This window comes from Siphateles boraxobius, unplaced genomic scaffold (genome assembly GCF_051911475.1).
Source record: "Siphateles boraxobius isolate OS27281-9 unplaced genomic scaffold, OSU_SipBor_1 50, whole genome shotgun sequence".
In the NCBI taxonomy this organism is placed as follows: domain Eukaryota; kingdom Metazoa; phylum Chordata; class Actinopteri; order Cypriniformes; family Leuciscidae; genus Siphateles; species Siphateles boraxobius.
Window position 1 is genome coordinate 2,524,939 of NW_027509142.1, and position 27,790 is coordinate 2,552,728.

General features: G+C 37.0%; 1 protein-coding gene across 8 annotated transcripts in view; it reads left to right on the forward strand.

The window, feature by feature from the left end:
* The first annotated feature begins 3,049 nt into the window (after nucleotides 1-3,049).
* tead3a (TEA domain family member 3 a) overlaps nucleotides 3,050-27,790 on the forward strand; it is a 48,697-nt gene continuing 23,956 nt past the window's right edge. For 5 of the 8 annotated variants that reach the window (XM_077204748.1, XM_077204755.1, XM_077204756.1 and 2 more), the window contains exons 1-2: nucleotides 3,070-3,273; nucleotides 18,704-18,954. In XM_077204748.1, coding sequence (XP_077060863.1) covers nucleotides 18,816-18,954 — 139 coding nt within the window. In that variant the 5' untranslated portion in view covers nucleotides 3,070-3,273; nucleotides 18,704-18,815. Of the gene's footprint in view, nucleotides 3,274-18,703; nucleotides 18,955-27,790 lie in introns of all 8 variants that reach the window. The other 3 variants (XM_077204754.1, XM_077204749.1, XM_077204750.1) reach the window with 3 other exon arrangements.

Genomic DNA, 27,790 nt, shown 5'->3' on the forward strand with positions numbered 1-27,790 from the left:
AGTTGACTAAAAAGAGGAATAAAAAAATCATCTTTTGGAAATTGATCTTATAATGCCTTAATTAAAAAAATGAGGAACAATCCAACCTTTAAGGACACCAATTTTCTTTGTGAATGATTAATGTATTGTAAATAAATTAATATTCTTCCTTAAAATGCAAAAGAGATTGGCATGGAGTACTTTCCATAAGATTATCTCTCAATGCAAATCAAACCAGCTTAGGCTAACAGAAATAAAACCATGCCAATCTCTAGGTATGGCGAAGGGTGTGTGATGATGTGGGGATAATTTAATTCCAAAGGCCAAGGGAACTTTATCAGGATATATATTATCCTGGATCTATGAAATAACTTGCCTTTAAAAATAAAAATCTGCCTGACTCTATGGGAATTTAACATAGGGGTGTACTGACTCATGCAACCTGTATTTTAAGGAAGAACATTTATTTATTCACGACACATTATTCATTCACAAAGAAAATTGGTGTTCTTAAAGGTTGTATTTTTCCTAATTTTTTTAAATTAAGGTACTAAGATCAATTTCCAAAAGATGATATTTGTATTTCTCTTTTAAGTCAAGTTTAGCATGGGTGTGTTCACTTATGCTAAGCACTGTATACAGTATATATATACATGCAGTTGTGGTCAGAATTAATGGCACCCCTGGTAAATATGATAAAAAAACGGCTGTAATAAATAAATCTGCATTGTTTATCCTTTTGATCTTTCATCCAAAAAAATTGCAAAAATCAAACCTTTAATTGAAGTTAAAGAATTGAAAGGGGTGGGAAAATCACAGAATGGAATAAATGCTTTTTCCAAAACACGCTGGCCATAATTATTGGCTCCCTGTTATTAAATACTTTTTGCCAAGATAACAGCTCTGAGCCTATAATACCTGATGAGTTTGGAGAACAACTGACAAGAGATCAGAGATCATTCCTCCATACAGAATCTCTCCAGATCCTTCAGATTCACAAGTTCATGTTTGTGCTTCTTCTCTTCAGTTCAGCCCACTCATTTTCTATAGGGTTCAGGTGAGGGAACTGGGACGGCCATGGCAGAAGCTTTATTTTGTGCTCAGTTACCCATTTTTGTGTTGATTTTGATGTTTGTTTTGGACCGTTATCCTGATGGAAGATCCAACCACGGCCCATTATAAGATTTCTGGTAGAGGCCGTAAGGTTTTGATTTTTCATCTGTTGGTATTTGCTAGAGTCCATGATACCAAGTATCTGAACAAGAAGTCCAGGACCTCCAGCAAAAAATAGGCCCACAACATATAAGATCCAGCGGTATATTTAACTGTAGACATGGGGTACTTTTTATCCCATCCCTGTTTGCACCGAACACATCTGGTGGCTTTCCTGCCAAAAATGCCCTTTTTTGTTTCATCTGACCATAGAATCCGGTCCCTTTTGAAGATCCAGTCGTGTCCGACAACTGAATATGCTGGAGTTTGTTTTTGGAGGATTTTTCTTGAACCCTCCCAAACAACATGTGGTGATGTAGGGGTTGTTTGATATAGATTTTTTTTGGCTTTCTGACCCCCAAGACTCAAGTAATCTCTGCAATTCTCCTTTTGTGATCCTTGGCCACTCAAACTCTCCTCCTCACCATGCATTAAGACAATATAGACACACGTCCTCTTCCTGGCTGATTCGTAACATCGTTAGGTGATTGGAACTTCTTAATTATTGCCCTCATGGTCAAAATGGGGAACTTAATTTCTTTAGCTATTTTCTTACAGCCACTTTCTATTTTGTGATGCTCAACAATCTTTTGATGCACATCAGAACTATATTCTTTGGTTTTACTCATTGTGATGGATAATTACGGGAATCTGGCCTTTCATGTTCCTAGTCACCCTGTTGTGCCAAAAAAAAGGTAAATATTAATGGGAATATACTTAAGAGATATTTTACTTGTAAAAATTATAGGGGTGCCAATAATTATGGCCAACGTGTTTTGGAGAAAAGCATTTATTTCACAATGTGATTTCTCCCCCCACTTTAAAGTATTTTATTTCAATAGAAGGTTAGATTTTTGCACATTTTTTAAAATGAAAGATCAAAAGGATAAACAATTCAGATTTATTTTTACAGCCATTTTTTATCATATTTACAGGGGTCCCATTAATTCTGACCACAACTATATATATATATATATATATATATATATATATATATATATATATATATATATATATATATATATATATATTCTTCTATTGAAATGAAATGTTTTTTTTTTCAGAGATTTCCAAATAATTCTAAAATAAATAGCCTACTACACGTTTCATTGTTTTTTTGTGTGTTTTTTTTTTTGTTGAAACAGTGAGACAAGCTGGAGGGGAAATGTGTAGCTGCAAACTACAACAAAATTGTCCACACAAACAGGACTTTTGATTTTAGTAATTGTGATGAACTGGAGAAGTCGTCCTTGGGGTGGTGCTGTTTCAACAAGACGTTATGTCTCAATACACCAGACTGCTGTGTGAATTCACAAGCTTCCAAGCCAAGGTCTTCTCACCTGTTCAAATATGTCCAGTCTTCAACACACCCTCTCCACTATTTAATATTGTAATAAAAAGGAAAAATATAATTTTTTCCATCCAAATCCCCCCTTTTTTGGGGACATAATTGGCAAACTAGAATAAAAAAGAATTATTTAATATGAAAATTGTTTTATTGTTAGCTGAGTCAGTTATAGGAAATTGCCAGTCATGCACAAAAAATGCAGTCTAGATAAGTAGCATTCTAGGTTTTGAGAAACACACACTCACGTTTTTTTTTTTTTTTTTGGTTTTAAAGAATTACAACTACAGTCAATGGAGTACATTGAGTAAACAAAAAAAACAAAAAAGAAAGCCAAAAAATACAAATATTTAAGACACACACACACACACACACACACACACACACACACACACACACACACACACACACACACACACACACACACACACACACACACACACACACAGAGCCAATGAGCGCGTCTCCAGTGATGTCCACGCATGAGATTTGCTCGTGAAGTTTGAGTGGGGTGGAGATTTCCCGCCTCCTTCATCATGACTCCTCCTCCAGCGCTCCGCTCGGGTTCGCTGTGATTTCATACCGAAGTCATACTTCACATTCCAGCTTTACTGTCAAATCAGGAGAAATATTTCTTCAAAAACACCAGCGTGATTTGCATTTGTAAACGAGCTCATGAGATAGAGCTTGGAATCCATTTTTTGTTGCGCACAGTAGAGCAGAGGTTTGCGTTTAAGGTAAGTGCAAAACTCTTGTTGCGCTCCTTTGTTTCATGCAGTCACTGCGCTCGCGCTGCAGTTTTTACATCATTCTCATTTTTGGCATTTTTTCGGAGCTGCTTCAGTGATGTTGCATTACACACTTACACACGTGGGTTTACAGATGTAAACGTATTACTGATATTTCAAAACAAACATGCATCAGTAGAATAAGCACTGTATGCGTGTGAGAAAGTTTGTCGCCTACTAATTCAATGGAGCAAATGATTTTAATCACATATGATTATGGTTTCATGGTATCTCTATGTATTTACAATACAATAGAGGACATATAGCTTTTGTTTTGTTTTTTAACATTAATTGTCATCTTCTTTTCATTTTAATACATTTTAAGTTGTTTATGTTTTTGTGCATATAGAATTATCAAATGGCAAAAACATTTTTTTTTTGTATTTTCTAGTATACTTTCCTAATATATTTGTCTACATGATGTAAGCAAGCTGTGTGTCCAAAATCATTTTGTCCTGAAATGCATCATTTAGTTTAGTTTAGTTATTAAAACAGGGCCGCTGCATCATAGGCCTAATCAGAAAAAAAAAAACATTGAAAAAACACCGTTTATGATATAAGAACAAACTGCCAGAAGTTCAAATTGTTTTGTTGTTGTTGATGTCCTCTACAAAGGTGAACCTGCGTAAATGTGTTTCAAGAATTTTTTGTTGTTGTAAAGAACTCATGGCAGCGTCTTTGTGTTTCATGTAGGTTAATGGAGCTTTACGCCTGTAAGAATTACTCATAAAACCCAGCCTATTCATGAAGAAATGAAAATCTTCCTTTCTTTCTCTTGAATTCTGATGCCCTGCTTTGTGTATAAAATGATCAGTCTCTAGGATGATTCAGTTACAGCTGTTAGAGGGAGTGTGGTGATCCCGTTCATCAGAAATAGCTAGTCTTTAAAGTCATTAAGATCCCTTGCATCTTGGTTCAGTCATCACACGTTCCAGTTCAACGCGCCCCCTCAGTTTCGCTGTGCAGAGATTCAACAGGTTCTTCAGGTTGAGTAAGGTTACAGTGAGCAATCAAAGGAGAATTTCTTGTAACAAATGTGACCGAATATAACAGTGGAGCCAAGAAAAAAAAAAAATCCAGGCATTTCCTTCAAGAGCTCTTGTTGAAGTATGAACTATTTTCACACATTAATGGACTCTAAATTCTTTTTAACTCCTCACTGTAAAAAAAAAGTATGCCTTCATTTTTTAAGTACAATCAACTTGGATATTTAAGTCATTTCAACTTAAATTACATTAAACTGACTTTAAATTGAGTTGAATCTTGTATAACTTATTTAAAAAGTTCCCACTTGCTTAACTTATTTTTTTGAGTTATAGGTGCAGTGTGTGATTGTTAGCGGCATCTAGTGGTGAGGTTGCGAGCCAGTTCAGCAATGGGGTTTCTTTATAAAGATAAATTAAGCAATTATTTTTTACTTTATTATTCAGTAAAACAATATGTTATTGCGAATATAATTGTTACTTGTCCATCATTGTGTCAGTGTTTTATTCACTGACTTTAGCTTGCTTCTTTGCAGGAAGAACAACAAAGTGATGAAATGCGTTTGTCCGTTTAGGGCCACCGTAGAAACATGTCGGCGCATTTCTATGTAAGGGAACCCGCGGTGTGTGTAGATAGAAACTGCTCATTCTAAGGTAATAAAAACATAACAGTTCATTAAGTATGGTCTTACACCACTGAAAACATATTTATGTATATGATATTGCATTTCTGTGTAGAGATCCTCCTAAATCTTACACAATGCACCTTTAAAGCAATGTAAAAACATATGTTGTCATAACTGTGTAAGTGTTTCTAATTATATTCATCATTATTATTACAAGAATAACAACTTCATGATTGCCTTTTTTTATTAGCAAGAACACTAAACAGTTACATATTAGTGGGGTATTGTATGATTTTTACACCATTATATTCATTCACATGGGCAATAATATTATAGAAGGTTTTCTGACTATATTTACATTGTATTTTTTCTTTCTCTATTAAAATAACCCAACGAGCAGGGGAATTTTCTTAACACTGGCTAGGAAGCTTCAAGAGGGCCTGCAAAACATGACAAGTGCAGTGAGCTCACCGCTTTAAATAGCGTTGCAGTGTGTTTGTTGGGCTTCAGACTGCTACTCTGAGGAACAATAACTTACTGATCTACACCAGTAGTTCTGCCATCCTTTAGGGCTATAGATTCGAGGGTTGACCCTCTTTTCTGTCTCTTAGCACCTGGGGGCGTGGAGGTCAGTGGTGCGTCTGTAAATCCAGACTTCAAAATTGTCACTCTTTGTACAATTTCCTGTTGATCATCTGGTGTTGGTCGATTTAGTCTGAACTTAGACATGTGTGACGGATTCTTTCCTCGTGCGGTGTACAACTGCATTGTTTTCTTAGCCATATGGAAGAATTCAAGTTCAGTGTTCTGGTAAAGGTCTGTTTGGAGGGCGTTTTTAACAGGTGCCCACATACAGGCATATTTGAAGACTGATGCTTACTTCTAAAATCTAGTGAGTTGTCTCGCTAGATAGCGTTTTAAAAGCCTGTCATCATTTACTCACCCTCATGTTATTCCAAACCTCATCTTCGGCATACGAATGAACGTATTTTTGATATACTCCCATCATTTATTAATGAGTCGAGCAGTTTAAGTCTTCTGTAGAGACTTACAGAAGTGAAAAATGTTAGGCTTTTAATCATATAACAGTTGATCAGTGCACATACAGAGAGCTCATCAAATAAACATTGAAGCTCATCTGTACTTGATTGTTGGGCGAGAACAAAAACCATTGGTTCTCAAACATCAAACAAGTTTTTTATTGTACTATTCGAGTATCGCCTTGTTAGCATAGCAACGCTAGCATCACACCGTATTGAAATTCGGTGAGTTGAGTCTCCGGAGCAGAGGAATGTTCTTGTGGAGTACATGTTTATCTAAAATGGTCCGAATCAGTAATTCATTAAATCTGTGATAATTAGCCTCAATGATGATTTCACTTTAGTCTGGTTTCATTGGCTTTCGACAACTGTTGCCACTTGAATTGAAATGCTATGGAATGGCTACATATGTTATTGGCCACATGTTAGCAACCACAAGCATGTTGGTCGGGATCTAGGGGTGTATGAATGTCTGGAGAGGAAATTGGGTGATGGACAGAGAGCATCTGGGACTCTTGAGAGGAAGCCCCGTTGGAGATCATTATAATTCATATGTAAACATGCAATATAACTGATGGTTTAGGGCGGCTGCATGTTAGGGTTTATAGCAGAGAAAACTACTAAAATGCAAGGATTTGTGAAAGTGATGTTCGGTACATCCAAAAGCTGAGTAAATTGTAGCTTTTGATGTCCTATACTTTAATGAAGGCATCCGTTGACCATTGGCCAATGATAATACCAGAGAGGCAGGTTCAGTTGCGATTTTAGAAACCAAATTTCGGTAATCCCTTTGCTCTTTCCACTCCCTCACAATGGATCAGAGCTTTCTTTAGTGTGTTTGCACCTTTATTTAAAAAGATACCTGGTGGGGAGCTCCCTGACATATTGACCTTTGGTGCTCTTCTGGGAAATGGGAGTTCAAATTCTGCTTGCAACATTATTCACCTCTTCTTTACCATATAATGTCTTGTCTTCTCTCTACTGTCCATATCAGTAAAATTGGCAAAAACATAAAAAATAAAGACCTCAGTTTCTTCCAATTTATTCCCTTTCCTTTCCTTCAAAAATATGTCCAACTCGATCTCATGAGAAAACGGAACCATTGTAAGAGGTGGCGATTTTGTATGAATTATACAAGGCGGTGAATTCATACGAAATCACGCAAATTCATATGAAGTCGTATGAATTCTTTCAAAACAAATTTAATTTGCGTGGAATATCAATGTTATTTGTACAGAAATGTACGATTTTTTTAAAGCCTAACTGTCAGTGGGCCAAAAACAGATCATCCAAAAACATATGAATGGGGTTGTATGAATTCATTCAAATTAAAGCTACGTATTGCCTTGAGAGTGTGTTGATGTGTCCTATAATTTTTATACTACATCTCAAGTCAAGTAAGTACATTCTTTCTTGTTTTCTTGTGATCCCAATATAAATTTTTTCTCAAGATTGCGACTTTCCTGTGATCATAACATAACAAAATAATTATTTGCTCCTTGATCATGACTCACTTTTAACTTTATGACCAACAAACAAAATAATTAATATATATATATATATATATATATATATATATATATATATATATATATATATATACATATATATAAGTATATATTCTGTAAGTAAGAGGGAAAAATGCTGTAAATTTAAATGATGCTCACTGAAGGAGAGGGGTTTCCTTAGACTCTGAGAAAACTGCAGTAGCTGGTTGTACAGGTTTGACATGGGTTGGGTCCTGGAAGAAAAAGAAAGGCACTTCAATCTTCCCTCTTTGTAACATGTCTTCCTTCAGTCCAATGTAGAGTCTTTGACCTAGCACATGTAAAGTGCTTGATAGTGTTCAATGCCAAATTGTGGCTGCCAGCTTTTTGGACGTGTCCTGTAGCTGTCCTGCTCACTCTGTTATGCAGGAAGATTTGAACAATTGATATTTGAATGTTGTGGTTGTGAAGGTTAGATGCAAATGTGTTCCTGAAAGAGTTTAGGAGATGTTTTGTAATGTATTACTCAAAGCCTTTTGGTACAGACATTTTTGAAGATCATACTCTAAAATAGGCAAAGTACTTCTCCTTGTAGGGCAGTGTTAGCAGAATCTTGTCAAGCTGCCTGGTGGAATAAAACACTTAAAACAATGTTGAAACAGCATTTAGATATATTCTCTTAAACCATCAGAGAGTTCAGCATTATTGGCCATGCCTTAAAATTCTGTCCTTATCTGTAATCTGATCTAGGGCAGCAGCTGCTCGCCTACTTGTTGCCCTGTTGTTCTTTCTGAAAGGGTGTGTGTGCGCGTTGGTGAGGAGTGTGCAAGAGGAGAGTTGTTGATGAGCAAAGGCCTTTTCCCTGTTGACAAGCATTGCAGCTGTTTTTCCAAGTCTCAGAAGAGAACAGTCTCCTGTCTGTGCTGCTTAACCCCTGTCAGATAAACCAAGACTGAATTTGTGAATTGCACTCAGGTTACGTTTGTAAAGTGTAAATGAACGGCCAAAACGCATAAAACGTTTTCTATTTTTAGTTGAAAGTGGTGTCGTGACTCAACTGAACTATCGTCAAACCGTATCAATCAGTTAATATATGTGACCCTGGACCACAAAACCAGTCACATGGTTATTTTTTTTTTAGATTTATAATCTGAAAGCTGAATACATACGCTTTCCATTGATGTATGGTTTGTTAGGATAGGACAATATTTGGCCGAAATACAACTATTTGAAAATCTGGAATCTGAGGGTGCAAAGAAATCGAAACATTGAGAAAATTGCCTTTAGGCCGTGTGTCCACCAAAGCGTTTTTTCACGCAGCTGGCGTAAAATTCCAATTGTTTTCAATGGGAGCGCCGCGTTTTTTAAACGCCATGAGCGTAACGAGGCGCTGAGCGTGTATTTAACGCTCAAGTGCTGAGCGCCCGGCGTTTTTTACTGGTCGCCGAGAGTTGAAAAATGTTCAACTTTGGGTAAAACGCTGCGCTCATCACTGTCACTTTTTACCCAGACGTCCAATCACAGTGGAGGAGGGGCGGGACAAATACCACACGACCAACTGTCACAACATCCTTTCTGTACAACGACGTCAACCAGCAGAGCTAACCGAACAAAATGGATGAAAAATACATTTTTAGTATGAAACAAAATTATCTGCGAAATCAGTTACAAGTAAACTGTGCTGCTGATATTCTGTATCATAGCAACGAATCGTCTCAACTGAAAAAACGCAGCGCTGCCGAAACGCTCTCAAGCGCCCACAGCTAGGCGTTTTCAGCAGAGCGTCCAGCGTTTTCAGCCGACTAAAAACGCTTTGGTGGACACACGGCCTTAAAGTTGTCCATTTATGTTCGCGATTGTGCTGCATTCACTCACAAAAATAAATATTTTATATATTTACGGTACGAAATGTACATAATATTTTCATGGAACATGATGTTTTATCCTAATGATTTTTGGCATAAAAGAAAAATCTATCATTTTGACCCATACAAATAGCCAATTGTTTGCTATTACCACAAATATACCCGTTCTACTTGTGACTGGTTTTGTGATCCAGGGTGACATATAGCCTATATTATTATTATTTTTATTATTATTATTATTATTATTATTATTATATAAAATAAGTTAAATATATTTTAGTGGAGTATAACAGTTACTATGATGTGTAAACCTTTTATAATACACTATTGTTAAAAAAGTTTGGTTCAGTAAGCTTATCAAAATGATTTTGAAAGTCTTTTAAGCGCTGCGTTTTTAAACCAGTGTTTCCTGCACGAACACAGATATGCGAACACAGCGGTCAAACACGTCCATCTAGCGCGTTGACATAAAAAATGTGTTCTGTGTTCGTTGATACAGCCAACAACAGAACATTTGTATTGTTTATCATTCTTGTGTCTCCACCAGAGATGGACATGGTGGACGGTGTGCAGCTCACTCAGGGGAGGAGATAAGCTAACAGGACAGATTCCAACAGTCGTGGGTGGGGCCTGTTACATTGTGATGTCACAATGTGTAGAAAACGCGAATGACTCATTGTGAGACATTGTTTATGATTTATGGGGAATATATAAAAGGAGTGGGTGGATTTTTCAGGGATGTGATTTTTCCGGATTAATCCGGAATTCCGGATTTTCCGACCTGAAAATGTGACCTACGTGAATCATGCAGATCTGGTAAAAAAAAAAAAATAACAAAAAAAAATAGCTGTGGGGTGTCGGCTGCCGGAGTGAAAAGGAGAGGATATGAGGACATAACAGGCTGACGTGCGTACAGATTTTCCCTTCCTTTCCAAGTATCAACAAGGACGTATTTGCGTTCAGCTTGTTCACCTTCTCAATTTCGTACCTCAGTCGCTCTCGTGCTACAGTTGTATCGTTGTCAGTTGACAAGAACATCGCCGTTAGGCCACCAGTAGGGCTGGGCGATATATCGATATAAAAAATCTATCGATATATTTTTAAATGTGATATGGAATTAGACCATATCGCATATATCGATATAGTTCAAATTTGCGCCATGGTCCTTGCTCCAAGCAAGCTGCTGACTGCTTTTGTAGAAATATGTATATCGTGCATTCTATCAGTTGCAGTTCTGGCGCCTCCGTCTCAACAGCATTAGTGTAGGCTACAACACGACAAATACTCATATCAAATGTTAACGCAGAGGAACGGGACACATAAGTTCAGTGAGTTCACAAAAGTTAATTATTTGCATGTGCTTTAAAGCCTTGCCGGTTAAAGATGTCATTCACTGCTGATGCGCTGTTCTAACATGCGCTTTACTGAGCGCGAACACCCAACGCGCACATGCACTAAAAAAGCCTGTCTAACAGCGCCTGGTTACTGGACTAAGTTATCTTTCGAGTCTTATTTCGCTAATACCCTCAAATACACACAAGGTTTACATAAGGAAAGTTGGTTATGTCTAAACTGAAAGCAAAAATTAAGAGAAATCTGCTTGTCAAATGCATATTAGACGCGTCGCGTACAGGTCTTAAAGAGACAGTAGCCCTAATAATAAACATGCAGCCGCTTGTCCTTAAAGTGATAGTTCACCCAAAAATAAAAATTCTGTCATTATTTATTCACTGTAATGTTGTTCCAAACCTGTATTAATTTATTTCTTGTGCTGAACACAAAAGAATATATTTTGAAGAATGTGGGTAACCACACAGTTGCTGGTCCCCATTGACTTCCATAGGGAAAAATATACAATGGAAATCACTGGGGTACATCAACTGTTTGGTTACCCACATTCTTCCAAATAACTTCAACAGAAGATTGTCCTTAGCCAATCACATGCCTGATTTTTACCATTGGTCGTGTAAACACTGCCAACACACATTTATTTTCAAACACCACGTAAAAGTGAATAGGATAGGGTAAAGACTACATTTTCGGACATGAAGGTTGTTCCAGGATCAACAAAATATCCAGGAATATGTCTTGCTTGGCAAAATCACGGTGACCAAGGCCCTGTTTACACCTGGTATTAAGATGCGTTTTGGTCGATCGGGATCACAAGTGGACGACGCTATACAGGTGTAAATGGGGTCTAAAACGTTTTGTGCTTCTCCACATTCCACCACTTCCAGAGGTAGTTTTGCACACCAGTAAACACATTTGACTGGATTGCTTTCACAGTGTAAACGCTCATGTGTTCGAACGGTCACAAAAGACCGTCTTCTCTCCACCTACTCACCTAATGTGTAAACATTATGCACTCACAGCGTTTGCCTGGTCTTGTGGCTTTCAGAGCAAAAAACGAAAGCTGCTGCTCTCCGTGTTGGAGCCATTTCCATTTCATATTCGGACTGATTTTCACAAGTTCACACTTACAAATGTTTAGATAGAGTAAGAATATGCGTATTTGGTGTGCTGTCCGGGGGAGGGCTCCGAGATCGGAATGTGGCCCGATTCCAGAGTACTCCCCCGTATCTCTGGTTAGGATAGTAACCAAGGCAAGTTTATTTATATAGCACATTTCATACGCTTTACACAGAAAGGAATTAAAATAATCACAAAATAAAAGCAAGGACAATTAAAACAGTTATAAAATGAATTAAAAGAGATATAAAGATGATACAGTGATAAAAGGAATTAAACGAGTAAAAAGATGATACATAGATACACTCCTCATCTGGTAACAGTCCGGTTTATCCTATTTTTCATAGCTGCTTATTTTACTGTGAGATTTTACCATATTGTTCACTTCAAATTTACTCAAAGAAATTTACCAAATGATCCAGGCGAGTGTGAGGAGACGGGGTGGTGGAGGGATGCTGAAAATACTGCTGATCATAGGTGAGTCGGCTACGTATTTATAGACCTCCTCTCATGCTGATTGGGTAGATCATTTGAACGTGCTCCTCTTGCACTTTGTTAATAAAACATCATTACTAATTTGAATATAATCAAGTTTATGTTTGATGATTATTATTTGTCTATTATTTGTTTTTTGTATAATTATTTAATGGAGACTTGTATGATATGATTGTGGTTATGCATTTAGATTAAGGGGAGTGGAGTTCAGTAGGAGGAAGTAGGGAAGTGTTCTCCCCTATCTGGACAGCGTCTCATTACAAATGTGCCACAATTTTCCATATGTTTTCCATCATTCGGTTAGATTGAAATATCTGTAAAAAAACATACATTTCTCCTCCTATAGACCCTCCCCTTGAAGAAATCAGCACAAAAGTGGTTGAAAGTGGACAAAAAAGACGGATTAAAACACCAGGTGTAAACAGGAATGTGTGTGTGATCCGATCCACCAAAACGCCCAGGTGTATACAGGGCCCAAGATGATTTTGGGGGGGAATGTGAAGCCAACGTGTTCTTGAGCTTTCATGACATTCACTCAGCGAACAGTTCACTTCAAATTTGCTCCCTCCCTCAAAGTGTTTATAATAGCCCAACCTGATGGTTAAAGGTTTAGACAAGATGCTTCTTTAATGAACACTGGTTATCCATCAAGAGTGTTGGATGCTTTTGGTTTGTCACTTGATTCTGTAACCCGATGTCTCTTCAGAGGCCAGGCGCTGCTGGGTCGGCAGGTGACCTTTTCATGATGTGTGCTCACAGATAAGGCAACATGTTTCAAACCAAGGTCAATATTTACTCATCAGCAATACACACCAAACACAAGCACAACAATTCAAGACTGCAGAATGACCATCTTACTAATATCCTCGATTATTATTCTTAAGCTGCTGGATTCCATGTTGGGGTTCTGAATTGTTTCAGGTCTTAAGCTGATATTTAGTAAAGTAGACCTTTAGCATATTCATTTATTTATGTGTTTTTTGGCCCTCAATACTATTGTTACCCAGGTCTTGATAGCATTGGCCTGCAGGAGTGCTGTCTGTGTCATGAACCCAGTCCACCTAAAACAGCAGTATTGTCCTTGGGGAGCTCTGTGTGTTTCCTGAGCCTTAGTGGATGCCTAAATTGGTCAGGCAACCCACACTCCCACTCCCACTCCCTATGATTTCCCTGTTCTCTAGGCCCTTTTTTGGACTGGGGTGCTCGTGAGTGAGAGGGAAGGAGAGAAGAGGACTGGAGGGGAAGGACGGGGGTGTGAGTGACACAACAGATAGAGAGAGAGAGAGAGAGAGAGAGAGAGAGAGAGAGAGAGAGAGAGAGAGAGAGAGAGAGAGAGAGAGAGAGAGAGAGAGAGAGAGAGAGAGAGAGAGAGAGTTAGCGACACTGAAGCTTTCTTAATAAGGGCATGTCTGGAATGTCAGCCCTTCTCTCTATGTAGGTCCATACCAGTGGTCTCCTCTAGTACCATATGATAACCGCTTTGGCTGTTTCTGAAGTCCAGTTGTGGCTTTTCTTGCATATTTGACATATTATGGTTATTATAGTCACTAGTTGGGATGGGTCCTAAAAAAGTTCTTTAACTAAAAATGTTGTAAATATTTCAGAGTTGGCACATCTGTGAATGAACACTGACGTGGAATTGAACTTGACAATTGTTTTTTTTATCAGTTAGTAACCCAAAATATAGTTAAAAAAGGCTTAGCAGTGGTAAACCTATTAAAAAAAAAGATCTTTTTTTTCTGTCTTGAGAATGTTGCAGTATCATTGAATGAGTTGGACGGAGCGCTCACCAAATCCATGGCCACAAAAATGCTTTGTGGGCAGTTCTTATTAGTTTACACTGTTTTTCAGATTCATTTTGCAAATGGCCTCAGTGACTTCGCTAAAGAATGAAGGCCCTAATGGTAATTTCCTTCAGATGAATTCTAGCCTGTTTGTTTTCAGAGAAGTTATGTGCTGTTATTATAGATCACAAATTCTATATACTGTACACTACGGTTGAGAAGTTTGGGGTCAATAATATACAAAAAAGAAAGAAATTAATACTTTTATTCAGCAAGGACACATTAAACAAGACAACAACTTTCTAGAGATGCTTTACAGCCAAAACAATCTTTGTTGGAGTAATTTACTATTATCACTGTAAAGCTGCTTTGAAACAATCTGTATTGTAAAAAGTAAATGAAGTGTAATGCTCTTATATATGTAAATGAATGTGATTTGACTTTCTTAATTGTTTACTGTTAACAAAATCATATTGAATCTTGTGATTACAACCCCACAATTAATGCATTTATATGCATTGCATTTCAATGCACTACATAAACAAAATCAACATTAGCCTATACTGTAGACCATACCCCCGATCAAAAATTTGGGGCTGGTGAAGTCTCTTGCTCTCCAATTTTCCTATTTTAATATATTTTAAAATGTAAATTGTTCCTGGGATTAAAGCTGAATTTTCAGCATCATTTCTCCAGTCTTTAGTGTCACATGATCCTTTAAAAATCATTCTAATATGATGATTTGATGCTCAAGAAAACTTTATTATAATTATCAATGTTGAAAACAGTTGTGCTGCTACATATTTTTGTGGAAATTGTGAAACATTTTGTAACATTATAAATGTTTTTACTGTCACTTTTAATCAATTTAAGGCGAGACACTCCAGGTGAATAGGGTAAAAAAACACACTAATAAATATCACCATACTTCACCAGTTGATTTGTTACATTGATGATTGCAAAATAAAAAATATTACAAGTTTAAATATGCTAATGAGGTGTTGTCTATTTAAATATGCATTCATTTGCATACATTTCTTGCACAAAATCTGAACATTAGATAAAGTCAGGTTCAAAAATCTTGTTTTTTTTTATATATTAGAGTCAAAGGTTTTTACAGAGGGGATTTTGGATATCTTAATTTATCACTAGCTGTCAACAGCCAAAAATAAATACATTTTCAACATTTTAGGAATAAAATGTTATGAAAATGATATAAAAACCTTCCGAATATAGATAAGAATAAAACTGTACATTTTGGTGTATGTAAGTGTTACTGAAGTGGAGATTTCTGGCTCAATGTAGGAGGAAAAACTCATTTTGAGAAAATGACCTTTAAAGATATATACTGTAATTGAAATCTACAAACACAAATAGATAAAGCGCTCTAAAAGATACAGTTAAAAGTGTATTTTTGGCTGTTTTATGTCAACCAGTCTGAAAAAGCACTTTATGAAAAGCCAAAAAGCCCAAAATCTCAAAAGTCAGTTCACATAGTGTGATTGCGTTCATTTTTGGGTGAACTATCCCTTTAAGTATGTTTTTTGATTGATTAACTTCCGTTTGTTAGTAATTTCCATTAATTAGTTGTTAACTTAGGGGCTGCTTACACAACACCATTTTCAACTGAAAACAGAAAACTTTTAATGCGTTCTGGCTGTTCATTTACACGACAATAGCTTTTTGGTGGCCTGAGAACTCATTCTTTGATGTAGGTTTCGTTTTTATTTATTTAAATTTCGTTTTTATTTATTTAAATATTCCCTACTTTGTCAGTGAGAAAAATATTATAAGACTACCTAATTAAAAACATTGCTTAAGTTAACAGACCTGTGTGTGTGTGTGTGTGTGTGTTTTATATCACTAGTGCAGTGTCCGTTCTCGGAGCACATAAGCTTCAAGAGGTACACACGCACATTCACACACACACGCAAGGTCTCTCGGTCTCTCCCTCTGTGTCCTGCGCGCGCTACACGGTTTGGAGCTCCCGGGCTCTAGATTCCGGGAGATTTGAACTAATTTGCGGGCATCAGGGAGCCGCTATCAATATGCGGGAGACTCACGGAACGTCTGAGACATATAGAGATTCCGAAGCTTCGAATATTCGATGTTCATTACTACCGAAGCTTCGAAGCTCAAAAAATGGTATTCGGACCAGCACTACTTCGAGTAAACTTCAAAAACATGAATCTGTGAAAACGGAGATGGCATGCTCTTTCCTATTACACATTATATGTAAATATTATTATATGTAAATACAAATTATATGTATATTGTAAATATTTCGGTGACTTTAATAATTGGATTTGGCCAAGTTTGATTCATTTTTACAAATAATTTATTTTCGGTTCGCCTGCTTCAGTTAGTTGAATCAGTAATAGTTTGATTCATTTTTACAAATAATTTATTTTCGGTTCGCCTGCTTCAGTTAGTTGAATCAGTAATATTATATTACTATGTCATATATACTGTACAGTCTTATCATTCTATACTGAATTTTGTCTAAAAAATTTTTTTTTTTTTTTTTTTTTTTTTTTTTTTACAATTTGTAGATATGTCACTCAACCCTATTGCATTAAAAAGATTTGTGAATAGCCAGCTTCCATTATCTACTTTTACAATGATATTGGTCAATGGTCTTGTTGACACCAAGGAAATTTATTAGTGCCTTCAGTAGATTCTCTTGATTTTCTATTAATACCCTCCAGCTCACGAAAGCTGTAAAGCACGTCCTTGAAAATTTGATATCTCGTCACCAACTTCACTTGACATCAGGAGTCTGAGAAATCTGGCGCCTTGCTCGGCAGCTCAGTGTGTCCTCTGCTCCGACAGCCATTTTGACTTTCCTGTCCAATTCTCCTCTTTCCACCGTCGCATAATGGGATAAACTGATTGACAGGGCATATGCAAATGATTACATGATCCTGAAAGATTTTTTATTTAAAGTAGGGGTGGGAAAAGCTCCAGCTCCAAAGGGAGATTCATAGTCACACCATCTGGACTGATAGTAACTGTCAACCCTCCTATTGGTCTTTAGCCGTCTCAATTAACCAATGATTGTAAGACAGTCTGTAAGGGGCAGCTGATGCTCCTCTAAAGTCGGCTGGGATGCTTTTTACTTGCGTTCGCTGACCTTGTATTCCTTCTTCCACAGATCACAAAATTAGATATTTTGAGGAATCTTCATGTAGTCGTTTGTTTCCATACAACAACATTCATTGAGGAGCTGCTAAGCAATGGTTAAAGAAAATACCAAAAAGGAAGCATATAAGTAATACACTTGACTTGTGTGCTATATTTTTAAAATCTTTAGCAGCCACACAATAGTTTTGAGTGAGAATCAGATCATAATTTAAGTATTTATTCTCTGAAAACCTTCCCCTCCAGTGATCTGTTAATTAAAGTACAATTGTGACGGTTCCCTGAGTCAATAAGAGTAATGATTCATCAGTTCATTCATACATTCCACAAACTGTTCCGTCCGATTTGTGACTCAGACAAACTGGTTATTTGACTGACTTGTTTCTAGACTCAATGATCTGTTGATTAACAGCTAAAAGATTCTCAGTGAATAAAGACATAGATTTCAGTCTGTTCACATGAAATAGCGAATGAGTTTTATGTTGCTTTTTTTAATTTTTGGAGATTAAATTTGCAATGAAACGCAAGTAGTGACAGATCTTTTCATTCTGTGACGTACATGCGAGTGAAAAGGGAAATTTCAGCCAATTTTAAAAAAGGGTCAGGATTTAAGTGGACTAAATTATTAAAAATTTCACCAGAAAAGAGTTTTGACATTTTGATTAATAATTAGTTCAAATCCTTTAAAAAAAAAAAAAAAAAAAAATATATATATATATATATATATATATATAATGTATGAATAATTTACACTGAGATAAATAGCATGCATTTAGAACATAGTGAATTTTCGATTTCCAATTTCATGCCCAATGACCAAATTCTTATTTCACAATAACTATATATATATCACAATATAGTTATTTTGTGTTATTTTATCTAATTTCTGTTATTAAAAATAAAAATACAAATAAGAAAATTACAAACAATAGGACAAATAGAAAAATATGAATTAAACAAATTAAGTTTTCAGGCACGTTTATTTAACATGAAGTTAGGATTAGTACATAAATGTAATAATCAAATGTAAAAAGTAAAATATTGCATAGTATTGACTGTATGAATAAAATATGTTGTTATAAAGTTGTTATAAAATATGTTATAAAGTTGTTCAGTCAAGAGTTATTTTCTCTTCTGTTTGATTCACATTAATGACACAGAGCAGCAGGTTTATTAGGCTGCCGTCACTTTAAGACCAAATGCACAGATCCATAATACTGATACACATCCAGTTTACACACAACTGTTTACTTTCACTTGAGACATAACCGGCTGTGTGTGTTTACATGAATACTCCACACGATGGGCATTTTGGCATAATTGCGTGTATATTCGACCTTTCAAGTTCAACAAGACGCGAAAGAGAACTGAATTCGCAATCGCATGCTGAGAGAATTTTCATTTTTAAATTGGAGAATAAAAATTTTTGGGTGAACTATTCCTTTGATTATGACCTCCTGTTTTAATGACATCTCTCTCTCACTCCTAGTGCTGGGTGTGAGGGCTCACGTAGGGGCCCAGGTGGAGCCGCCACCATTGCAGCCAACGAGTGGAGCGCCAACGAGAGCCCGGAGGAGGGGCAGGAGGATGGAGTGGATGGGATGGACAAGGCCGGAATGGAAGGGGATGCGGAGGGCGTCTGGAGCCCTGACATCGAACAAAGTTTTCAGGAGGCTCTGGCCATTTATCCACCCTGTGGCCGCAGAAAGATCATACTTTCAGACGAAGGAAAAATGTATGGTGAGTCTTGGAGCGATAAATACCCCCAGCGAGAGTCGCTTGCTTACTTTTTGCTCAGAACAGTTTGCTAAAAGTTGTTTTTCTCAAATACCTCCCTAAAATGGATCAGCTATTTATTGCAGTTGTTGGGAAAAATGTTGTGAAACAAGGTGAGGACAAACAGGGCCAAGTCATGTTGTAGGAGTTGTATTGAAGTGAATCAGAGGGTGAACTTATGACACTCCCCACCTCCACCTCCAGATTGTCCCGCTCCCACACGGGATCCGCTGACATGAATGCCGTGTCTCCCATTTAAGTCAGCATTCTCAGTAAAGCATGAGTCAGCCTCCTGACTCAAGTGTGACATTTCTTTTATTACTGGCTGTATGATTCAGACGTGACAATAAACAGAGTTGATCCATTTCAGTCTCATCAGCTATTAAAAATACTTGATAATTTAAAGGAGTTGATTCATGTTTGTTTGGGTTTTATAGTGTAAATTACTGCATATGTACAGAGATGTGTCTGGCTTCTAAAAGCAGGTCAGTTTGTAACTGTTTACAGGCCAACTATAGTTAGAGAAACCAAACATTATCAGTTAAATATTTATTTTTTAATTAAAAAATAATGTATTATAATATGTAGAGTTCTAGGTTATAAAATGTAGACTTTAAGCCATTATTTATAGGCATCGGCTGTTTGTGCTAAGTGCAAATAGCATATTTTCTTTCTTAGTGAAATATTCTATTTACACCAAGGTTAAATAGCATTTGATTCTATTTACACCATGTCAAAATAGCAGTATTTTTTATTATTTTTTTGCAATAATTGTAAATAGTTGTTAGATGTTATTTATACTTATAAATAGTGGCAGATACTATTTGCACCACAGTTGTAAACAGTATGCAATAATAACAGTGTAAATGATTGTATTTATTCAAATGATTAAATGTATGCCACTTTATTGGGACAATAAAGCCCTCCCTACACCTAACTGATAAACACGTTATTATTAAACAGACATTTAATGACACTTTATTTCCACTTTTCGAATATTTTCTGAATTTTTATTGAAAATAAATGCCTTTCCGATCTGATATGTGATGGGAAAAGGGGGTAAAGCAAGTTCGGCAAAAGCGGATTCAAACTCGGGTCCATTTGCATGAAAACTTTCTGCCATGCGCCTTACTTCTACAGTATTGCAACTGTTGCCGATCCAGTTTCTTTTTCGTCTATTTCTAGTGGGCGGAGTTAGTGTAAAAAGCCTCTGCCAACAAGGCGGGCTATTTGCACTTAATGTAAATAGACACTCCATTATTTATATTAAGCAGGACTTTTTGTCACCCATATTTTACCATTATTTACAGTAAAACTGTAATATTGTGAAATATTAAAATAACTGTTTTCTATTTTAATATATTTTCAAATGTAATTTATTCTTGTGATCAAAGCTGAATATTCATCATCATTACTTCGGTCTGCGGTGTCACATGATCCTTCAGAGATCATTCTAATATGATGATTTGATGATCAAAAAACATTTCGGATTATTATCAATGTTGAAATCAGTTGTGCTGCTACATATTTTTGTGGAAATAGTGATACTCTTTTTCAGGATTCTTTGTACAGTGTTTACTGTCATTTTTGATCAGTTTAATGCATCTATGCTGAATGAAAGTATTCATTTTTTTTTTAAAATATCTAATGGACCCCAAACACATATATCACTTTGTATATCATATAAAATCCTATTTTATGCTATCGTTTTATTTGACTTCCATTGTATCATTCCAGGAGAGGACAACATCTCCATTGACATTTTAGCGGTAGCCATGTGAATGATGAGAGTGTGATTCACTACAGTTTGTTTTCGCAGAGAATATGCGTTGCAATCATTGTGAATAGTTTTGGGTCAGAAACCATTGTATTATTTTTTTATAGCAATTCACTTCGATTTGTGTTTTCACTATTGGTGTAAAGCTGGTAAATTGATATGGTCTATACGAACAGATACTCTAAAGCTGCGGTCACAAAAATCCAGCAATACAGTGTATCGAACGATGATTTACAATAGTGTTGCGAAGTATGAAGTCACTTGCAAATCATTCAGCATTTTGTTTCCCAACGCAACAAACTTGTGCGACCAAACTGAACCCATTGCAAAATCAGTGTGGGAAAATATTTTGCACTCATGCGATATTCACGTTTGGCTGCGAAAATGTGTTGAGCAATTACCGCACCTTGAGATAATACTTTTGCCACATTTGTGATATTACAAATCATTAGCACGAATACTCAGTAATTAGTAAGAACTGGGCCAGGATTAGACTATGTAACATCGATAAACTAAGCTTTGTGACTTACCCCTAATCCTTTTGTTAACTGACTGTGGAACGCATCAGGATTTAATATATGATTGCTGGCACAAATGAGCTCAGTTGGCTTTGGGGTGTTTTGACCTTTGACCCTCTCTGTAGAAAAGGCTTATGGAGACCGGCCCACATTCTTTTCTTTTTTCCCTTGGCTTGAAGGGGACACACATTCCACAACTCCGTGGCCTTGTCCTCGGCTGTAATACTCCACCCACGTCTGTCACACAAGCTCTAATCCCCCTCGCAACAGATGAGGAAGGTTTGTTTCAACAGCAATGCATTTTGTCCTTTTGTGGTAGCATGGGCTGTCAGGATCTGTTCACTCTGTGTGTCCGCTTACGTTACCCCACAGAGGCCCTTGGGCCCTCTCTCTTCTCTCCGTATGACAAGATCATCCCCTTCCACTCTCTTTACAAACAACCCTTTCTCGGACCAGTTACGTTACTCCTGCCAGGACCCTGATGTCAATCTCCAAAAGCGAACAGCGTCTCCTGATATGCCCCCTCTCTCTACCACCCCCCGTGTACACAAGTTCATTGGCCGCAATGTATACTTTGACTAGACAGCACTAAAATAGTCTGGCTATCTGATATAGGCAGAAGAGAACTGGCCTAGTGACTTTGTGGATTTGGTTTTTGTGCGCACAGAGTTTGCTATAGACAGTTTTCGAAGTTGTCACCAGATGTCTAAACACTGTTTAGTCAAATAAATGTACACCTCTGGATGCAACATGAGACGTAAATAAACATACTAACATTTGTAAGGCATGAAATGTATGTAAACGTAGCCATCGCAGCACTGTGCATGTGTGCAAGGTATTTTTGAATACGATTGAGAAAATAGTTGGATCTAAGTGTTCACATGCTTAAAAGTCAGCATGAAATGGAAGATACGACAGTCTTCCCCATTGTACAAGAAAAATGTAGGGCTGGACTTAGTTTTGTCCATGTGGAATTGGTTGATAGGTTGTGGTTTGCTATTGGTTGATCTCATGTGAGTGACAGGTTGCCTCGCCCTGGTTGTGGTTTTCTATTGGTTCATCTCATGTGAGTGACAGGTTGCCCCGCCCTCATCATCAGAGAAGAGATGTCCCTGCAAGAGGGAGAGGAAGTTATCTTGATTTAATGACTATGAGGGCTCATAAATTGTTTAAATATAATATTTTATTTGAATTTTAGAAGTAGAGATGAAATAAACCTTGCTTTAGTGTAGTTAAGCGAAGATAGGCTAATTCTCATTCTAGCCCATATAGCATACATATCCGGGCCTCATCTGGGCCAACTATTGCAAATATGGCTCCATTCTGGCAGCGGCATAGGTCATACAAAGCAGCAAAGCTGTGTATTTGGGAGATGTGGGCCACAAGTGGGCCAGATGTCATTTGCTATCTGGGAGAGAGCATTTGATTGGACAAAGCTGCAGCATGAGTCATCAATATTTTAGGTCTATTTTACTTAAAGTGAAAGACTATCCGTTTAAAATTTATTTTAAATGCTGTATTAAATGTGCTAAAAAATGAATATCACCATCGTTTATGACTACACTTGCAGATAGGTTTCAAGCCTAAGTTATATTTTCATTTCATCTCATCATTCATGCCTTAAAATGCTATCTGTGTCAGCAGCTCACTATATTTTGGATTATAAATATTTTGTCTCAGGACACTGTATGATGTGGAAACTGAAGGATCAAGTTTTATTTTGTCCTGATCCCTAGCATTAAGTGGCCATTAATGTTCCTCAGAGCTTCATTACTCACTGCAAAACTCCTGCTGTCTTCTAGAAAAAAAAGCAGCTCTTCTAAAAAAATTCACTTTCATTGCACCGTGGGAAGACTGGTTAAACAATCTGATCTTCCCATCCAGGACCTGGCTGCTATAATGAGCTTGATTTGTCATCCTGCACCTGTGATGTCTTGCCAGGTTTCTTTTTAAAAGTCTCAACCTGCAATCATTTTAGTTTATTGCCAGTGTGTCAAAGATGTTGGGTTTGAGAAATAAAATATCAATGCTAACGCTTAGCAAATTATTCCAAGGTCTTTTCTGAATTAGGCTAATTTATGGCTCTGTTCATCATTATGCATCCTTTTATGTTAGTAGCTTTTTATTGAATTTGTTGATAGTTACGGTTGTGTTTCCACATGAAGTTTTGAATTAGGACCATCTCAGATAGGGCGCATGACATCATCTCAGTTGCACAAGCTTCCCAGATGTGATGGATCTTCTGAGGAGATTTCACTGAGAACTGCTGCTGAGATAAATGAGCTAATTTGCAAGTGATGGGTGTAAATGTCTGGACCTTGAGGCACCAGTTAGTGAATATTGTGCATGATGCTGGTTTGAGTCTAGCTTGTGACATTTACTTATTCCTTCCTCCCTCTTTACTGTATACATTTAAACTCTTTCCCCCCCATCGATCAAAATTTCCGTCATTTATGACAAAACCTTTGCTGCCATTGACACGATTTTCCGGCAAACCATGTTTTCACTTTTTGATAGTTATTTGAAACTTAGCAAACTGTCAACTCCAGTAGTAATGAAAAGATTAATCTTAAACTGCCATGGAAACTAGCATGTATAAACCTTCTCAATTAATTAAACAATCAATTACAAATAAATGTATACCTGTATGATATTACGCTGTAGCCACATTGGACCAGTGGTTTGGAAGATGGGTGGATGATTCAGCGGCGGGTCGACATCTTCTGGAGAGACGCATTATGGGTATTCACTAGCCATTGCGTGAACATCAGTTGTACACTCGTTATTGCAGTGTGAGATTGAATGAGTGCACTCGATAGCATCCACTATGGTTACGGACATCACTGCAAATGGATACCCCCTCAATTAGAGCCCTGTTGGGTATAGGGGGCGATTTTGGACACAGCCCAGGGCTGCATTTCACTCATCTTTTAGACAGACTCGCGAACTTGCCTAAGCACTTGCCCTTGGTTGAATCCCCACCGCCAATTTGAAGTGCGTTCAACTTTGCCAAGTGGACATGGGAAGTTTATTTGGGCAGACCCTCGACCCCTCAATTTTGACATAGGGAGCGAATCTACTCATGTTAACTGCAGGCAGATTCATAGACCACAATGCAACATGATTGACGACATGTCACAACAGATGTTTTCGTCATTGTTCTGAATCCGATCTGGATGAAGTCTTTGACCAAAATGTGATTTTCTTCAGTTTTTTTTTTTTTTTTTTTTTTTTTTTTTTTTTTTAAAGCATAGGCTCTTTTATGTCTTTTGATATATTGAATGTTTACATATTCATACAACAAAATATTCTGGGGGTCATGAAATGTTTGTGAACATGATCAAAAATGCTTGCGCTGGCAAATTAAAAATACAACTGCCTGGGAAAGAGTTAAGTGTGACCTAAGTGTCCAAAATTGTTACTCACATTTTATCAGTATGATAAAAAGAGGCAAAGAGTTAAATGAAGGAAAGTACTGAGGAAAACAACAAAAGTAATGGGACAGACTATAGCGAACTGGGGAGGAGCAGAGTTCGAGAACTGAAGTGTCAGTAGGAGGAAGTTTGCTCCTCAGGGTTTGTCAAAAATAAGGGTGTGGACACTGTCCTTCTGTGTTTTAAAGGGTTCGAAAGGTTTCATTTGAAGAAGAGAGACTTAATGCTGCAGGAACTGTGTTATTCAGGTGTTCTCCACTTTAGATAATTACTAGCCTGAAGTGATATTGTGAGATCGTATCATTTGAAAATGTTTTCGACCTTTTAATCTCTCTCAGTGGAGATGGACCAACTGTCCAGTTGCCTCCTGCTCCAACTTGCATGTTTTGAAAATGTAGGTGTGTGTCCGTATCTGTTTCAAAACAAGTTGAAACGTGTTATACAGGATTTCCAGTGGTTCAGACAGGATATTCCAGAAATATCTATCTACGTGTGCATGTAAATGCTTATCAACGTCATATTGCTAATCTACGTCATATTTCTAATGACTATATACTTAACTTCAATATTTTCTTCTGGTACTGAGTGAGCTTATGATTGCATGTATTTTCCTAAATTTTTTAAGAAATCACCTCAAAAACCTGTTTCTGTATTAGGTAATCCAAGTTTTTGTTCTATCCTCTTCCACAATATACAGTTCTAGAAAGAGTGTAAATATGTGACATAAGGTATGTCGTTAGTAATTCACATATTTTAGTTGTCACTTTGCCATAGGTCACTGTAAAGGTGCACCAAAGAACTATTGTCTACTTTCCAAAAAAATATGTTTATCTTTCCTTATAAATATATTGGTAACACTTTACAGGTTTAATTAATTAACATTTGCTAATGCATTGAGTATCATTAACTTGAAATTAACAACTTTTACAGTATTTATTAATCTAATGTAAAAGGGTTAGTTCTCCCAAAAATAAAAATTCTGGGTTACACATTATTTGAAGGTGTCATTGTTACAGTGTAATTATATATTTAAGTACGGAGTAATATTAAGCAACTACATGTACTTACTATATGGTTTGGGTATGATTAGGATTTGGTTGAGGGTTAGTTCCATGTAATTATGTATAATATACTGTTATTACTATGGTAAGTACATGTAACATATGTAACAAGGACACTGTAAAATAAAGTGTTCAAATTCTGTCATTAATTACTCAACCTCATGTTGTTCCAAATCTGTAATGCCCCCTACGATTCAATAGGTGTCATCATTGTACAGTCTACATAGATGTCGTAACCAAGTTTATTAGATCAGTGCGTACAGTGTGATTTAGGATTGCCAAAATCGCACAGTCTGTAAGCAGGCATAAGACATCCATTCATCTTCGGAACACAAATGAAGATCTTTTTAATGAAATCTGAGAGTTTTAGGACCCTCCATTGACAGCCTTCGCAACTACCACTTTCAAGCCGAAGAACGATAATAAAGACCTCATGAAAGGAATCCATGTGACCCTAGTAGTTGAACCTCAATTTTTTAAGTGACGCGAGTGCTTTGTTTTCACAAAAAAACATAATTTACCCCTTTTATTTACAAAATATCTCCAACGCGTGTTCATGTAACAATGCTCTCGCGTCCACACAACCCAACACACACAAAATGAATATTTTGTAAATAAAATGTTTTTTTGTTGTTGTTTTTTGTCATTAGGTCACGACTGCACCCACATATGCATCATAAAATTATTGGTAGTATGAACCCTCGCATAAGATGAAGTGTATTGTCATGGCCAAGAAAATATATATTTAGGTTACATGGGGCGACTCACCTCTCATGCTGGCTGCCATGCTAAGATTATACAAGCATCTGAACACTGATTACTTGATCTCAGTCACTCCTATTATCAGACACTTTCCATTGCGGAATAAAGAAATCATAACTAGGGTTGTTTTATAATGGCATTGATAACTGAAAACGTATCAGTTTAACAAAAAATCTCAAGTTTATTTGCAAATGCTGCATCCGTGACGGTAGGCGTCAGTATAAGATACCAGTAGACTGGCAACAATTCTGTGAGAGTGTAATTTGGATTGTATGGCATCTGTTTTTGATAGGCCATTGGTTTGGTTTGGTTTGGTTTGGTTTGGTTTTTCCTCTGATTTTCAGATTTAAGTCTTTTACTGCGGGGAAAAAAATTAACAGGTGGGTGGTGGGAGAGTTATTAAAACGCAGGTGGTTTTCGTCAATAAACATACACATCTGATGGGATGCAGGGTTAACCATAGTGAACTTTGGGAGGAAACTGTCAAGGTGAAAAATTATCTTTGAAAGAGAGGGTAAATAGAAGAGGTAAGGTGCTAATCATCATCCTCACCGACTTTTTTCTACAGGCTTCTTGCCAAGTGACCCACAGGACAAGTCCAAGAAGTCTTGCAATTAGTGTAGCACACTAAATTGTTTCAACAAGACCTTCACCTTCACATGCTTGACAATATGGTACAAAAACATATGCAAACACCTTTCACTCGCCATGGCGATCCATCTCACATACTTATCCCAGCTGCAGCGCAAGTTGTTCTTTCTGATTTCAGGAAAGGATGATAGGCCAGAGCCATTAAAGGGAGCTTTTTTGGGGGGATAAATGTGTGCGAAGCAGGTTTTATTTCACTCCTGCTTTTCCTGGACGTACTTTAGAGGAATCTGGGAGCAAATCAGCACTTTCCTTTGGCTCAACCTCAGTCAGTTCTGCGGGAGTATTTATGCAGACATTGATATGAAGTGGAAGTTTATATATTTTTATACTCAGCACTTTTTGAGTGAAACAGTCAGCCTTTAATTGTCCTACCAAATAGGCAGGTAGTCAATTTTAGCCCTTAATGAGACTGAAAGAGTTGCTCTTTTGTACTTGAAGGCACTTGTTGTAAATAGTCCTGTGTTGGAGGGTTAGGTGTCCTTGTCTGTAAGCATAGCATGGTAGACGTCAATTGAAAGCAAATTTGTATTTTTGTGCAGGAAGTTAAGGGGGAAAGGGATAGAGACACAATGAAGGCTGGATTCTTACCTGAATGTC